The 15,189-nt window shown below is 40.1% G+C and overlaps 2 protein-coding genes across 18 annotated transcripts in view; one reads left to right on the forward strand and one right to left on the reverse strand.

The window, feature by feature from the left end:
• Lrrfip2 (LRR binding FLII interacting protein 2) overlaps positions 1 to 8,729 on the forward strand; it is an 87,484-nt gene extending 78,755 nt beyond the window's left edge. For all 17 annotated transcript variants that reach the window (XM_047531102.1, XM_047531100.1, XM_047531099.1 and 14 more), the window contains 5 exons: positions 1,241 to 1,290; positions 4,326 to 4,446; positions 7,034 to 7,113; positions 7,891 to 7,995; positions 8,451 to 8,729. In XM_047531102.1, the coding sequence (XP_047387058.1) occupies positions 1,241 to 1,290; positions 4,326 to 4,446; positions 7,034 to 7,113; positions 7,891 to 7,995; positions 8,451 to 8,561 (467 nt within the window). In that variant the 3' untranslated portion in view covers positions 8,562 to 8,729. The remainder of the gene's footprint in view (positions 1 to 1,240; positions 1,291 to 4,325; positions 4,447 to 7,033; positions 7,114 to 7,890; positions 7,996 to 8,450) is intronic.
• Positions 8,730 to 10,678: 1,949 nt separating this feature from the next.
• Positions 10,679 to 15,189, reverse strand: part of Mlh1 (mutL homolog 1) — a 41,299-nt gene continuing 36,788 nt past the window's right edge. The window contains exons 16-19 of the mRNA XM_047530605.1: positions 13,595 to 13,759; positions 12,981 to 13,073; positions 12,592 to 12,705; positions 10,679 to 11,358 (exon numbers count right to left, since the gene is read on the reverse strand). Of these exons, the coding sequence (XP_047386561.1) occupies positions 11,191 to 11,358; positions 12,592 to 12,705; positions 12,981 to 13,073; positions 13,595 to 13,759 (540 nt within the window). The 3' untranslated portion in view covers positions 10,679 to 11,190. The remainder of the gene's footprint in view (positions 11,359 to 12,591; positions 12,706 to 12,980; positions 13,074 to 13,594; positions 13,760 to 15,189) is intronic.

Raw genomic sequence — 15,189 nt, forward strand, 5'->3', positions numbered from 1 at the left:
TGGTTGACCAGTATCAGGCTGCTTCTTTAACTGAATTACTAGTGGTCTCCTCAGACCAAGAGGCCTATGTTACTAAGCTTTTCATCACTGTGAACAAAATAACCCAAAAAGAACAATTTGGAAGAGGAAGGACTTATTTTGGCTCATGGTTTCAGAAATTTCAGTCTGTGGTCTGCTAGCTCTATTGCTCTATGGTAAGACAGAACATCATAGTGGAAGGGGTGTAGTGGAGGAAAGCTTCTTAGCTTATGGCGGCCAGGAAGTAGAGAGGGAGGGAGGGCGGGAATAAGCAAGGAGCCAGGGACAAGACATCATTCCAGTGACTCACTTCCTCCATCTATGCCCCACCTGCTTACAGTTACCACCCAGTAGTTCATTTAAATGATTAAACCATCAGACAGATTAGTTCACTGCTGAGGTCACAGCTCTCATAATCCAATCTTTTTTCCTCAGAACCTTGCTTGCTACAGTGAAGATCTTGTTTCTGACACATGAGCTTTTCAGGGGACACTTCACATCCAAATCATCACAGGGTTTATATTAATGCCTGCTTAGGAAGAAGCAACACACTCCACAGGCTGGAGGCAAGCCCTAATGACCCTGCTTCCCAGCTTCATATTTGCCCGTGGCTGCCCCCATCTTAGAGCTCCACCCCCACCACTCATTTTTGTGCACTTTGCTCCTTCCAGCATTGTGTTCTCTGTTTTCTTTGCTCTAGCTTGCCCTTGCCAAGTCCCTGTCTTTCACAAATTTTGATCTCTCTCACCAAGAGCGGAAGCCTGTGGGACTCCCATTGGCATTTGAGTTGTCTGTCTACTGGTGAATGTTTGTAAATTTTGGAAACAAGGAAATGGTCTCTTTTGTGCTTCAGTTTGTCCTTAACTGGAAAAATCACTGCTTTGGGAGCAAATGTTGCGTTTGGTGCCCTGATAAATATCAGTGTGTGGAAATACATTTGGGATAATTAAGTAGTCTTCTGTAATAATACAAAAGCCTTTATTTCTTTTCATGTTTGGAGCTATAAGTAACATAACTTATCAGATGTTTGCTATTTGAGTTTGAGGTATTCTTCTTCTTTTTTTTTTTTTTTTTGTGGTGCTAGGGATTGAACCCAGGGCCTTGTGCTTGCAAAGCAAGCACTTTACCAACTGAGCTGTATCCCCAGCCCAAGGAATTATTCTCAATTGTTTATATACTACTTCATTACAAATTTAGTGTACAGCCTTTTTATTTGTTTCAGATGTAAGGCTACAGAAACTTGCTGGAGAAAAGGAAGAGCTACTATCACAGGTAAAGGCTTTCTTCTTTTTAGAAGGTATTGTTAATTTCACCTAAGTTACATGGTAAAATGTTAATAAACTAAAATGTTCATTGGTAATTGGAAATGTGCTTATTTTAAACCTCAGAACTTAAGTGAGTTTTAAAAGATAAAGAGAGTTCACATTTTGTGTCTTTGTTGTTTCTTACTCTTAAAATTTATAGGACACTATCTCTGATGAAATATTGAGTTTGCAGACAAAGCAAGTGAAGACAGCAATCCTTGCCTGACTCCTCTATCAGCTCTCGCCTTTTCTATTCCATTCTTTTAGCTTACTCTTTTGATGTGTAACTTGCTTATATTGCTTCTTGATCGTTCTGTTTTAGGCATTATCTATTGGCATTCCTCAGTGGAACATGAGAACTTAGCTGTCTTTCATCCTCTGTCCCTGTCACAAACATGCATACTTCCCATCCTCGTGTCCTCCTAATGAAGGAACAGCATAACACTAGTCTGCTTGTCATCAGGACTTCTAAACACTACTCACAGGGGAGCCATGTGACAGTCTAGGCTTGCCTTTCATCTCTTTCACAATCATTTGTTGTTATTGTGGTTTTTATTTTCATTTCATTTTCCTGGTTATCTTTGTGTTTATCGTTAATTTAGCTACAGAGTTTTAAACAGTAGTTTAAACCCACTCTCGGGGTTTTCACATGCACCACCTATTCTCTTGTTTCGTCTTCACGAATCTTGGCTCTGACTTGACCCTTTCTAAACTAAAGGCTCACACCTTCCTCATGCAGTTGTGATCGTGCTGCCTTGGCACAGGGGACTTTTTTCTACCTACTATTTTGGCTTGATTCCCTTTTCCCAGTCTGATGCCTTCCTCCTCCTCTATTTATTCTCTTATTTTGGTGTATCTTCCTTCCATAACTTCCTGAGGAAAGGGTATGTGGGCTGTTAAGTTTCATGATGTTGCAGGCCTGAAAGTGTCTTTATTTTACTCTCTTATTTGATTAACAGTATCTAATTCTGGTCTGCAGCATTTTCTTTTGGATTTAAAAAAAAAAAAAATCCTCTGTCTTCTAGTGCAGTTGTTTAGAATTTTAAGGACATTTTGATATTTTAATCTTTTGTAGGTGACATATTTCCCCTACTTCTGGAAGCTCTTGTTCTACTCTCTGTTTCCCTAGTGTTTTAAAATTTCAGTGATATGTTTTGAAGTTTTATTGCATGACATTGGACCCTATCAGTTCTAGGAACTTCTGGGAATTTTCTGGGAAAATATGGACTTTCTCCCTTACTCCTACTCAGTCATTCAACAAATGTCGAGAGAGATGTCACTATTTAAAATTCACTATTCTACACACTTGGGATATTTAAGTGAATAAATTAGTTCAGAAACAGTCTCTGTCCCAATGGATCTTACACTGTAGAGGGAAGAGATCAGAGACAATAAACAGTGAATGTACTTAAGAAGTAAATTATATGTTATGTTAAAGGTTTGTGTGAATGCATTTATTATAAGTGTTTCACCAGCTACAGTCAGCTATATGGGTATAGGCACTGATTGAATAGGGAATTAGATTTTAGCAGGCAAGTATAACGGGGCAAGGGAGGTGAGGGAGTGTAGAAGAGAGTGATGAGAATAATGGCCCTAGAAATTAAAATGGATGAGGAGGGTTGAGAGGACATCCAGGAAAACATCAAGGCACTGTAAAAAGATGATGGGATCAGCAGATTAGAAGTACAGGGTTGTTGAAGGATGTTGAGGATAGGGTCTAGAGCTAATGAGCTAGAAAGATTAGGATTCGTGGTGAAGGAGGATGCTGGGAGCTGAATTGTATAGGGACTATTCTGTGATGTTGAGATCTAGTCTATGACAAGGAGTAGAGGGCAAGATCCTTGCAGAGGAGGTGTTCCAGAAACTGAGAGACAAGTCCAAGAGCCTCTACTTAGGTGTTTCTTGAAATTGCTGAGAATGAAGATGGGTGGTCTTGAGGGAGTGCCGCTCAGGAACTTAAATGCTGATGGAGTAGGATGATGGCTGTATGGAGAGGGAGATAGTATAGTGTATGTGATTTGAAGAGATGAAATTAAGTACTGTACCTTTAGGGAGAATGGGGGTAGAATAATTCAGCACCAGCAAGGAAAGCAAGAAGACACCTATTCATTTCCAGGTTCAGTGGTAGGAGGCTGTGGAAGAAAAAAAAAAAAAAAAACCCATCCAGTGCTTGGTGGGCTACAGAAGAAAGCAGATGAGAGCATTGAGGTAAAGGGAGTACTCAGAGAAGACGCCGAAGGAGGCGGGGCTTGCTGCGGATGCACTGACCCTTCTAGAGGGCACAGAAGAGTTTCTGGCACTGGGAATGGTTAGGGGATGATGATTATGGGTTATACCAAGTCTTGTGGGGGAAGAGTGCAGAAGAGGAAGGACAGCCCTTTTCAAAATGGACAGAATAGGTTTCCTCAAGGCAGAGAGTGCTGGCCTTTCAATGTTGAAAGGTCAGAGGTGTCTGGGAAGTGTGGGTTTAGTCCAGTGCAGAGCGCACCCTTTCCCCATGAGGGCAGTGGCAAACTTAGTCTTAGGGACAGGCTTCCTCTTGACTCCTGTTGCTAGAGGTGAGGACAGTTGGGAAGCCACTGTATGTTTCCAATCATTTTTGTATACAGAAAGCTTTCTAAATAAGATTATTTAACTTATCCCTAAAATTAAACATTGCTGGGGATAAGAATAAATTTTAACTGTTTGTGAAATGTTCCATTTTTAATAAAATACCCATGAGATGTATGTTCTATAAATATACACAACTAATAAAATATGGCTGTTTTTATTGGGACACCTGCTCTTGGGGCTGTCACTCCCTTTTATATTTATTCAGAGCTTATTTCTACTACCTAGAACCATGCATCCCACAGTAGGCACTCAAGAAAATCATTTCTGAATGGAATGATGTGTATGGCCAATATGATGAGGATCTGTTTTGTTCTGTATAATGGCTGCCGGGCCAGGCATCTGCCTCATTTGAGACACTGGGTCTTGCAGTGACCTTTATTTCCATTGCAGATTAGAAAACTGAAGCTGCAGTTAGAAGAAGAACGGCAGAAGTGCTCCAGGAATGATGGCACAGCGGGTGACCTGGCAGGACTGCAGAACGGCTCAGACTTGCAGTTCATCGAAATGCAGAGTAGGTACTAGGGGACAGGCCAGTCCCATCTATATATAGTGTGTCCCCAGAGGGGGACTGTGAGCAGGTTGCTGGGTTCTCATCCTCACTTTTCCCGATCATTGGTTAGTCTAGTCAGTAGAGAGCAGTCAGTAAAGCAGCCAAGCAGAGGCTACACTGGCCTATGGCCTCCGGGCATGTGAGAGGACACCTTCTTGTTCTCCTGCCCTTTCTGGGCAAAGAGGTATTTAGGAGGCTTTTGCAAGTTGTGAAATGCCTTTGACAACCTGACACTGTCCTTTGTCACACCCTTGTGCCATCTTTTTGTTTGTTTGATGTTTTAGTTGTAGATGGACACAATATCTTAATTAACTTATTTTTTTGTGGTTCTGAGGATTGAACCCAGTGCCTCACATGCAAGGCAAGCACTCTACCACTGAGCTACAACCCCAGCCCTACCATGTGTCATCTTTAAGCTCCCATGCAACACCTTGCCCCCATTAAAGTTTTGTGGAATTTATCTTGGATAATTGGAGATTTGGGACTAACACCAATGTTTAGTATTTTCAGATTTTTTCTAGAAGTATTTTTTAACTCAAATTAATCTCTAGATGGAATTTTAAAAAGATCACAAGTCTAGTCTATACAAGACCCACAGTGTCTAGTGTATTAAGTTTACCAAATTATTCCAGCATTGCTTCCTTTCTACTTTTGACCCCATATTATTTTTATGTGCCTATAGCATTCATATTAAATCCCATAGGTCAGAGATTTCAGCAGCCACTGGTGTTTAGTTTGCTTTTGTTGGTGATGACATAATTTATAGACAGGAGAAGACTTCGATTTTTCCAATTTAAATAGCTTTCCTGATAACTGATTTTAAAATCTTGACAATTCCATGACTTTTTCAGGTAAATAATCTGAGGCCAAATAAAGAAGACTTTTTGAATGAAGGTTTATTAGTACCAACTTTTGAAGTTAGTATTACTTCCTCTTTTGGAATCAGCTAAAACCCTAATGATGTTTTCTGGTGAATGCTTTATTCCAGAATATCATTTCAGTGAGGAGGGTAGATGAAGACAGGGACAGGATTAGAGGGGGCTGGCTAGTTAGGAAGATATGATGGTGAGCCTGAATCAGTACAGTGACTTCTGAAGGAAAGGAGAAATTTGAGTTGGGCCTACAAGCAGCAAATTCAGGAGTTGAGAAATGGGCTGGCATTTATGTGCGACTATTTTCTAGAGCCAAATGAGTGTTGATTTTTGCAGAAGGGAAAAGTCCCCAGCACGGAGGCATAGAACAAAGTGAGCTGAGCCAGGACTGTGGGAATGCCAGGCCTGGCTGCTGAAGACAAAATTGAGCAGCTCCCTTGGACCAGAAGGCCAGGAAGGGGGGCCCAGGCAACTCTTGGCTTTCAACAGGGCCTTGGCAGACATGGCGCTTTGGAATGAAATGACACATGAAATGACTGAGACAAGGCACTTACACTTTTGTAAACAGGAAGGAATGAGTGGGTTGAAAAGTGAGAAGGAAGCAGCACATTTTGGTAATCAATAGGTTGCTGGGGATAAGAATTGAAAAACAAGCTTTCTGTTTTACAGCTTGTAAATTTGGAATGGGCTCTCTTCACTTTCAGGGTGGCTTTATAACCCCATGAAAGGTGATAGCAACTGTACAATTCCAAACATTGAAGATAATATAAACAGTTACAATCTTGGCCATGTGGAAATATAGAAAAGTTTTTAGGTTATTTCAATATTTCTTTTTGTAAGTTAGATTTACTTTATTCCTTCAAGCTTTATGATTCTATAATCATTTCACAGGGTGATTTTTGTTAAATTTGGGCTCCTGGGGGAAATTTTATTCCCTTTCCCGATTATTTCTCAATTTCTCATTTTAAGTGATTTCTTAGGTCATACTTACATCTAATGATTCTTAGCTCTACCCACAACATGTTATCACAGCCTGTTATTAAAAAGCATTTCTTCTAGCAAATACTTACTGAAGCATTCACTGTGTGCAAAGCCTTTGGCTAAGTACAGGGGTAGGTTTAAGAAGGCTAAGACGCCCCCCCCCACACACACACAATTTGAAAACAATAAATGTCATAAAAAGCAAATAAAGTGCCACAAGGGAAGGAGAAGTCACAGTTAACTAAGGAGAGTCATGGAGGAGATGAAAGGTCACTTGAGGTTTGGGGGAGCAGAAACAGAACCTGGGAAGTGGGAGGTATAGGGTTGTGTTTGGGGAACCAGAAGGCCCAGTTCTGTGAGCATGGAAGCTCTGTGGGTTATAGGGCTGCAGATAAAATTGGCAGGGGCCTCTGCTGCCATGGCAGGGTTTCCTCCTGCACACTCTGCTTACTCAGATCAAGGGTCGAAGAAAGACTTTTCTCTGAACTTCCAATTCAAGGGATGGTGTTGCAACATAAATGCTAGAGCTTCAACAGCCTGTCATCTGGGCTGCTGGAGATGTTGCAATTGCTGTATTTTGTATTTCATAGTCTTGGAGGATACATTTCTGTATGCTGCAGAGGGCATCACCGCCTGATGCTTTACATCTTCGTATTTGAAAGATGAAGATTATTCATCATTATATTCTGTTCTAGGAGATGCCAATAGACAAATTAGTGAATACAAATTTAAGCTTTCAAAAGCAGAGCAGGATATAACCACGTTGGAGCAAAGTGTAAGTACTTCTTCTGTATGGTGCTTTGTGATTTAAAACACCTCCACTTCCTGTATCTAAGTGGCCAACTACATGGGTTTCTGTGAGGCCTTTTTTTTTTTTTTTTTTTTTTTTTTTTTGGTGGTACTGAGGATTTAGTCCAGGAATGCTCTACCACTGAGTTTTATTTTCAGCCCTTTTTATTTTTAAATTTGAGACAGGGTTTTGCTAAATTGCTGTGGCTTATCTAGAATTTGTGATCCTCCTGCCTCAGCTTCCCATGTTGCTGGGATTATAGGTGTGCATGTTTTGGGTTGCCTTTGCAGTTGGGTCTCCAAAAAAGCTCTTTAAAATAGAGAAGCCAGCAGAGAGCACCTGGCAGGGCACTTTAGCCTTGTTTCCTCTAAAATCAGGAAACTGTACTTAAAATTGGTTTTTGTAGATTTGCAAAAGAATTCAAGATCATAACCTCTAACAAAATCCCTTAGTGTACTTTCAAAAAGTCTAGAAACTTCTCCAGTGAGTTTCCTCTTAGAATGCTACTGTGGCACTTAAACAATGTTTTTTTTATCATACAACTTAGGAAATTGGCCCAATAATAACTCTATATCTATAATCCTCCTCTCTGGGGATGCTTCATGGTTTATAAATAGTAGCCAGGTCTGAGAAGACCTATGACTCACCCCAAGGGGACTTGTTAGTGTTAGGTTATTTAGAAATTGTAATGATGTTATATTTCCATCATGGCTACCAAATTGTGGTAGCGAATACTAGAGGCCTGTATTCTCATATTTACAGATTAACCGGCTTGAAGGACAGGTGCTGAGATACAAAACTGCTGCTGAGAATGCTGAGAAAGTTGAAGATGAACTGAAGGCAGAAAAGAGGAAGCTACAACGAGAGGTACTTTTTTTAATACACCTCTTGGAGAATACATTCCTAAAAAGAAATATCCTTTGGAAATAAATTCTTTACTACCTAAGAAATTTGACATTGGGTCAAATCTTAAGGAAACAGCAGTGAGATGTCACTTACTCTTGTGACCTGCATGTTTACTTTTTTGTTTTGGTCAGTTAGGCTTAATAAGTAAAAAGGTGATTTTCATTTTTGTTTCAGATCAGGTCTATTTCAGCATCTTCTCTATATCCTTTCTGTGATTTAAACAAATAATACTGAGAGTCATTGTTTAACACCTCTAGATGACTGAAAAATAATTAGCCTGTTCTGGGATCATGTGTAAGGCCATCACAGCTTTGGAGTTCTTCTGTTTCCCAGAAAATTGGAAAATAAAGTAGCACTAAGTTTTGTTTCTGAGTTTCTGGCCACATGAAGTGACTGTGCTTTCTCCCCGTCTCCAGTTACGAACAGCACTGGATAAGATTGAGGAGATGGAGATGACCAACAGCCACCTAGCCAAGCGGCTAGAGAAGATGAAAGCCAACAGGACAGCACTTCTGGCCCAGCAATAGGGCAGCTGCCCTTAAACGTGGGTGCTGCTCTGTGGGGCCCTGCCCAGAGGGACTGACTCTTTTTGTACATTGACAGAAACCCCTTTCAGTACTGTTTTGAGTTTTGTCATTAAAACATCCACCTTTGTATTTTATAATTTATGAGAATGAAGCAGGTTTGAATCTTCATGAATGAACACTTTGGATTTTGTGTGTAGTTTGATTCTAGACTAAGAACTGGTCTGTGCTGTTTCTTGTTTTTTGTTTTATAATTTTAGAATCAAGTTTACTCAACATTTTCCCCCAGCTGCCTCAGTGACTGGGCACTTGGAGGCCTTGTCTTGGGGTCTGGAGGATAGCAGTTCTAATGTGCTGAGATATTTGCTGGAGACCTCAGAAAACACAAGTGCCTTCTCCACAGAGCAATTCAGACTTCAGTGATCTCCCGTGGTCAAAAGACATTTACCCATCATATGAGATAGTGTTTATATTTTAGTGAAGAAACAAGTTCATGTGTGGGGAATCAATATGTTTCACTCAAATTTATATGTTTGGAGGAAAAAACTTTTTTTGTAAAATATTTAAATTTATATAAGAAAATGTTAGAAAAAGATGGGGAGTGTATATAAAACTTGCTTTATTGCAGGGGGTAGGGGAAGTCCAAGGCCTATATACTCTTAGAGTAAGAGCAGGGTCCTTGTTCTTCCATATCAACTATGCTGTACCTTCTGAAGTATTTTCATCAGCTGCTTATTTGTGGAATGAACCTCAGACAAGCCCGAAGGTGGAGGGAAGGGCAGGGCAGGCAGGTGGGAAATCTGCCTGAAAATTCTATTAAACATACCCTTCTTGCTGAACTTGAGTGGCTGTTGACACATTCATTTTATTACAGGAGACTGTGAAACAAATCATGGCAGCCACATCCCTCCTATCTTGCTTCCTCCTCTTTTCTCTCCTCAAGGAAAAATTATCTGGAGTATAGAACTTTTTCTTTTATGAACTTTAATCTCATCTTTAAAGGCATCCAGCGTAGGGTTTTTATTTTTTGTTTTTTAAAATAACCAAGTGTAGATACTTTGTAGGATTTGTGATTTTCTTTGTTGTCAGAATCAAGGTGGTGTGTATGGACATGACTATTGTAGCTTCAAAGTGTTTACACAGAAAAGATGTTGGGGAAAACCTAATGAATGAAGGCCACATAAGATAATAAAACTAGATTTGAAACTAGATAATAAACTCAAAAGTGAATAAAATCTCTAATAATTGTTCCCTTCTTTAGAGTAATTAGCCCTTCATTTTTAAGATATGGTGGAAACCAATCTCCTAGATTGAGACAATTTCCTATAAATCGTCTTTCTAATAGTAACAACAGTTTTGAGGTTGGGCATGGGCAGGAGATGTTCTGAAATGCAGATTTATCTTCTAATCCTCTAGCTGGTATGGTCTAGGTCGGAAGGCCTGGGAAGCCCCTTTCCTCTCCACTCGAGGTTACTCAGCTGGCACTCTTCTGGGTTCATGAAACCTCACTTCTGAGATGCCTGGATCTACTGATCGGAGTTTTAACTGTTGGAAACTAATCTTGCCCCTTTTATGGCATAACAGACATGTCCCTTCCACTCTTTTGTCCCAGTCTTTTCAAAATGAAATGGCTTAATTTCTTCATAAGATATTTTATTCTTTTCCACTGAACTTTCTTCATTGAAGTCTATAATCTGAATTTTACCTTAAAACTATAGGCATTCTTCTTCTCTGTGCTGAATGCTCAGTTTCTGTAAATGTAGGCTAATATTAAGGTATTTTGACACTTAACAGTTCAAGAGAGTAGTATACTTTTATATTATTCTTCAAAAAGAATACCTAGGACCGAGGACATAGCTCAGTGGTAGAGCACTTGCTTAGTATATATGAGGCCATGAGCTCAATCTCCGGTACTATAAAACAAATATTTAGAAACCTCTTTTTTTCTTTTTTTCCTTCCCTCCTTTCCTCACATCCATCCATCCATCCATCTTTCCTTCCTTCCTTCCTTGGTGCTAGGGATCCAACCGAGGGTCTCCTTCCCCAAGTCCTAGAAACATAAGTTGCTAGTACTCATTGCCATTAACAAGGTGGGATAAGTTAAAAACACACCAGTTATAGACCAGACAAAGACAATTTTATTCCATCAACTTTTTAACCTTAAGAATAAATTAGCTTTGGCTGCTGAAAATATTGATAGATTCTCAATTCAAGCTTTCTCCATAGCTGATCAGTACAGACTTAGGTGTTCAGGACTTATTTTAAAAGACATATGGACTGACATAGTATATGGTACTAGAGGATAAAAATTTGCCAGAATACAGAAGGAATCAAAGCATAATCTGTGAGGTCTTCAAAACATTTTTAGAATTCCTAATGGTGCTCAGAGAGCATCTTACTAGATGATCAGGGGCTTTCAAACTTCTGTGATTCTTCAACACAGTCTAGGAAATTTTTCAAGTGTGAACTTAAATAAACTGTTAGGACATATCTGAAAATTTAGTCAATCCACCATGCAAGAAAGAGCATCACAAGTTGAAGGGCAAACACAAATTTTCAATCCTATGTCTTACCAATCACATTGGGATACAAAGGAAGAACAGAACACCCCAGAGTTCATAAATGATCACATTTAACACCTCTCAAAGACTTTGTACAGATCAGGCAGATTAGCAAGCTGCAGGACATTTCCATCTTCTGTGAAATGTTTAGGAGGCAGAAGGTGTGAGCGAAATGCTTTATAGACAATGTGTTCCACAGTCCACTTCCAGGGATTTGATGTGGAGCCTGGCACCTCACTCTGGAAAACACATGTTAGATGTCCTAAGCCTCCTGTACAATATGTTGGCTTTCTAGTGATGGGATGGGCACTGGAACTGGAGGGTCCTGGTGGCTTGCAATGGACCGTACTGTCTAAAGCTAGTGAAGGAGCCTCTGTAGGCCACTCTCTCAGGGATCTCACAGGCCTGAACACAAGAGATGAGGTCTCTGAGAGGGAAAAGCAACCACTGCTCTTGCAGGGCCATCTCCTATGGAATTTCCGTATCCACTCAGGAAGGAATGTGTTGATTGTTGCAGGATCTAACAATGTCTGATCCTGACTGGTGTCTGGATGGCAACATTTGAACTCACCACCAAATTTGGGGGTCTGAAAGTAGCCCTGTTTTCCCAAAACCTCCACAGGTAAAAAAAGAAATGAAAATAAGGGTAATTTTGTTTCATCGCTTCTTCTCCTACATATAAGCCTTAGCTTGGCTTGTGTATGAGAAAATGTTCATTATCATCTGTACTTCCTTTCCTTCATGACAGTTTCCCAATCCAATAAGATACTCTTAGCACTGTACGGTAAGTATGCTGCCTTGCTTTCTCCATCAGAATGAGAAATTCCCCCGGCTTTAGCCAGAAGGACCTGGGACTGAATCTCTTAACACCTGTACGCATTGGGGATCCCTGAGCATGCCAACTGTCCTGCAGCTTCCTGACCCGTGAAGCATGCAGACCACTTTACCTCAGGTGACTGAACAATCACTAAGATGGCTATGCAGTAAAGTGGCTGTCCTTTAATTTGTACACTATTTCCAACCCTCTCTCCCCTCCCCTGAAATATTCACTGATTGAAAGGCATTGTTATCTGATTGTTATTTGTGTCAGGTTGACCTATAAGTGGAATTCCAGAGTTTTACCTCCTGGCCATGCAGCAGTTAGATGTAGTGATGGCAGAAATAAAGGGTGACCAGGGAGACACCCAGAATCTGAGGACTTGGGCTGACAATGAGACTCAGACCCACCAGCCTCAGTCTGTCTCACTGTGATGGCTCATGCTTCTATAGTGGACAGTTTCTGATGTCATTCTAAAGGTCTAAGTTCTAGACCAGCAGAAGGAAATAAAACTCTTGAATAAAGATGACCATTGTGTTTGAACCTGTTAGATATGTGAGATTCCAGGATTTTAGAGATGGGCAAGTTTCACCTCTTTAAGGTTATACAAGGGCCTATCCCTGTCCTGGGGTGCCAGTGTGTATCCCTACAGTACCTGTTGGCCTGAAAGGGTCGACTCCTCTGATATGTACTGCTTCCGGATAGAATAAAACATAGCACATTCTTTACTGAGGCTTTCAAAACATTCCTTTTCTTCATCCCAATTCACCTGGTGCAAAGAATTCAAGAACTTAGGGTAGGTACAAGCTTTAAACAATTTCATTTCTAAATGGGGATCACATAAAAAATGAAATGTGACCTTTTAGGCATTAAAACTGTTGACTAATAAATATGGCTGGAGATAAAAATTGGTGGAAATGATGGGGTCTTCAAACTGTTTTACCTTTGTCATCCTGACAGTTCCAAATGAAGGTATGGTCACATGCCCCCTTCATCCGGCACCCACGCACGTTCCCATATGCTTAGTACCTGCTTGCCACTCACCTCTGTGGCTAGTCGAAGGATGAAGATAGGCAGTCCCTCCAAGGGGGGCACATAATTGTCAATTAGAAGGGGTAATCCAATCAGGTTCCCATCCTGCTTGTGTGAAAAAGGACAGAAAAGGGGACAAAAGATTTAACAAATTTTGTTAAAGTATAACAAATTTCATTTCTCTAGTGCTTCCCCATTCTCATCCTCCAAGGTTTCTGGTTACTTAACTGGGCTGGGCATGAGAGAAAGATTTAAGCAGTTAAAAAGAGCTTTTGGTCCCAGTGTGTAGCAGAACCAACTTTTATTTGGATCTGCTCACTAATCAACACATCAAGACAGAAAACCCCTAAGATCAAGAGGTAAGAGGAAGAAATAGGAGCAAGTGACATAATCTCACTTATTAAAAACTACAGGGACTGTGGAATTCAGCTCTTCGTCGTGTCTGGATCCTTTACCCTGGGACCAGGAATGGCATATACAGCTGTATATCTGAGAAATGCAAATGGAGAATGGAGAAGATTTCATTTCTGGCACAAGCTGCTTCTGAGGGGAGCCCAGTCTTCTCATCCTTATTTAGGAATCTGAAGAACATGACAGAGGCTGTATACAATGAATGGCCATCATACCACATCAATTTCCAGAGAGAAATAGTCTGCAAGCATCTCAGCCTTCTTCTTCAGGAACTCAACAATGTATTCAGCAAGTCCTTCTTTGGGGCCATCTTCCTCTGTCCAGCCACTCTCAGGACTGTCTAAGGCAAGCATGGCAAGGTCAAACAGTGGTGCTGGCTCCTAGGAAGGAGCAAGAATATCAAGGAGCAAGCATTAACTGGACATCAAAATACCAAGCCTGAATTCCCACAAAACCACTAGCAGAACAGCAGGTGAGACAGGACACTTTAACATTCCCCATTTCCCTCCAAGGAAGTGCCTGAACAGCCCACAACAAAACCTCTCTCCTCTTTGTCAATGGGTGTTTGAACAGAGGCTGTGACAGATAAGAGGCCTGCTGAACAGTGGGAGGGCTGAGGCCATCAGGAGGTACTTTTTTCTTTTATGCAGACCTAAGGACTCCACTCACTCTCACAGTTCCAGTAAACCACTGGGTAGATCATTTCTTTATACCAATTCACCACAACTAAAGCAGAGAGGAGGGAGAATAAATTAAATTGAGCAACATTTCAGGTAAATCATCTGGTGAGGAAGAAGATGAAATCTTCTTCAAAAATAAGATACATAAAGCTATTCTCCACTTTTCCCCTGTTACTGTTGTCATATTTTTATATACGTTACAAACTCACAGTACTTTTGTCATTATTTTTTCATAATAATAGTAAAAAATGGCTATAACAACCTTAAACACTTAGTACCCAACAACAGTGCTTTAAATATTTAAAGGAGAAAAAAAAGATAACTTCAAGGAGAAATAGATATATTTGTATTTATAGTTTGAAGTTTCAATGCCTCTTTCTCAATAATTAATAGAACAAGTAGTTAGAAGATCAACAAGGATAATGAACACGTGAGCATCACTATCAACTTGATACACCTGATATTATAGAATGCACTCAACAGGATCAGAAGACAAATTCTGTTAAGTACAAACCAGGTCTTTGCCAACAAAGACCATATTCTGGGCCATGAAACAAATCTCAAATAAATGTATAAGAATTCACTTGTGTTCTCTGACCAAATGTAATTCAGTTAGAAATCAATAACAGATCTCTGAAAAACCCCAAGAGGTTAGAAACTACATGACACAATTCTAAGGTCAAAGAACAAATAAAAAAGGAAATTAGAAAGTATTCTGTTCTGAATGAAAATGAAAATATATAGAAATTTTTGCTAATGCCTGTAATCCCAGCAGGAGGATTATGAGTTCAAAGTCAGCCTCAGCAAAAGTGAGGTGTTAAGCACCTATCTCTAAATAAAATATAAAATAGGGACGGGGGTGTGACTCAGTGGCCGAATACCCCTGAGTTCAATCCCCAGTACCCCACCCCACAAAAAATTTGTGCTACAGCAGTTCTTAGAGAAAATTTATAGTACTTCACACCAATAGCAGAGAAGAAAGCTCTCAAATTAGTGACCTCAGCTTACACCTTAAGAAATGTAAAACAGAAGTCAAACCAAAATAAGCAGAAGAAAAATAAAGATCAGAGCAGATATCAATGAAATAGAAAACAAAAAGAAAGATGAAACCAAAAGTTAGTTCTTTGAGA

The sequence above is a fragment of the Sciurus carolinensis genome, chromosome 17 (assembly GCF_902686445.1).
Source record: "Sciurus carolinensis chromosome 17, mSciCar1.2, whole genome shotgun sequence".
Taxonomy (NCBI): Eukaryota; Metazoa; Chordata; class Mammalia; order Rodentia; family Sciuridae; genus Sciurus; species Sciurus carolinensis.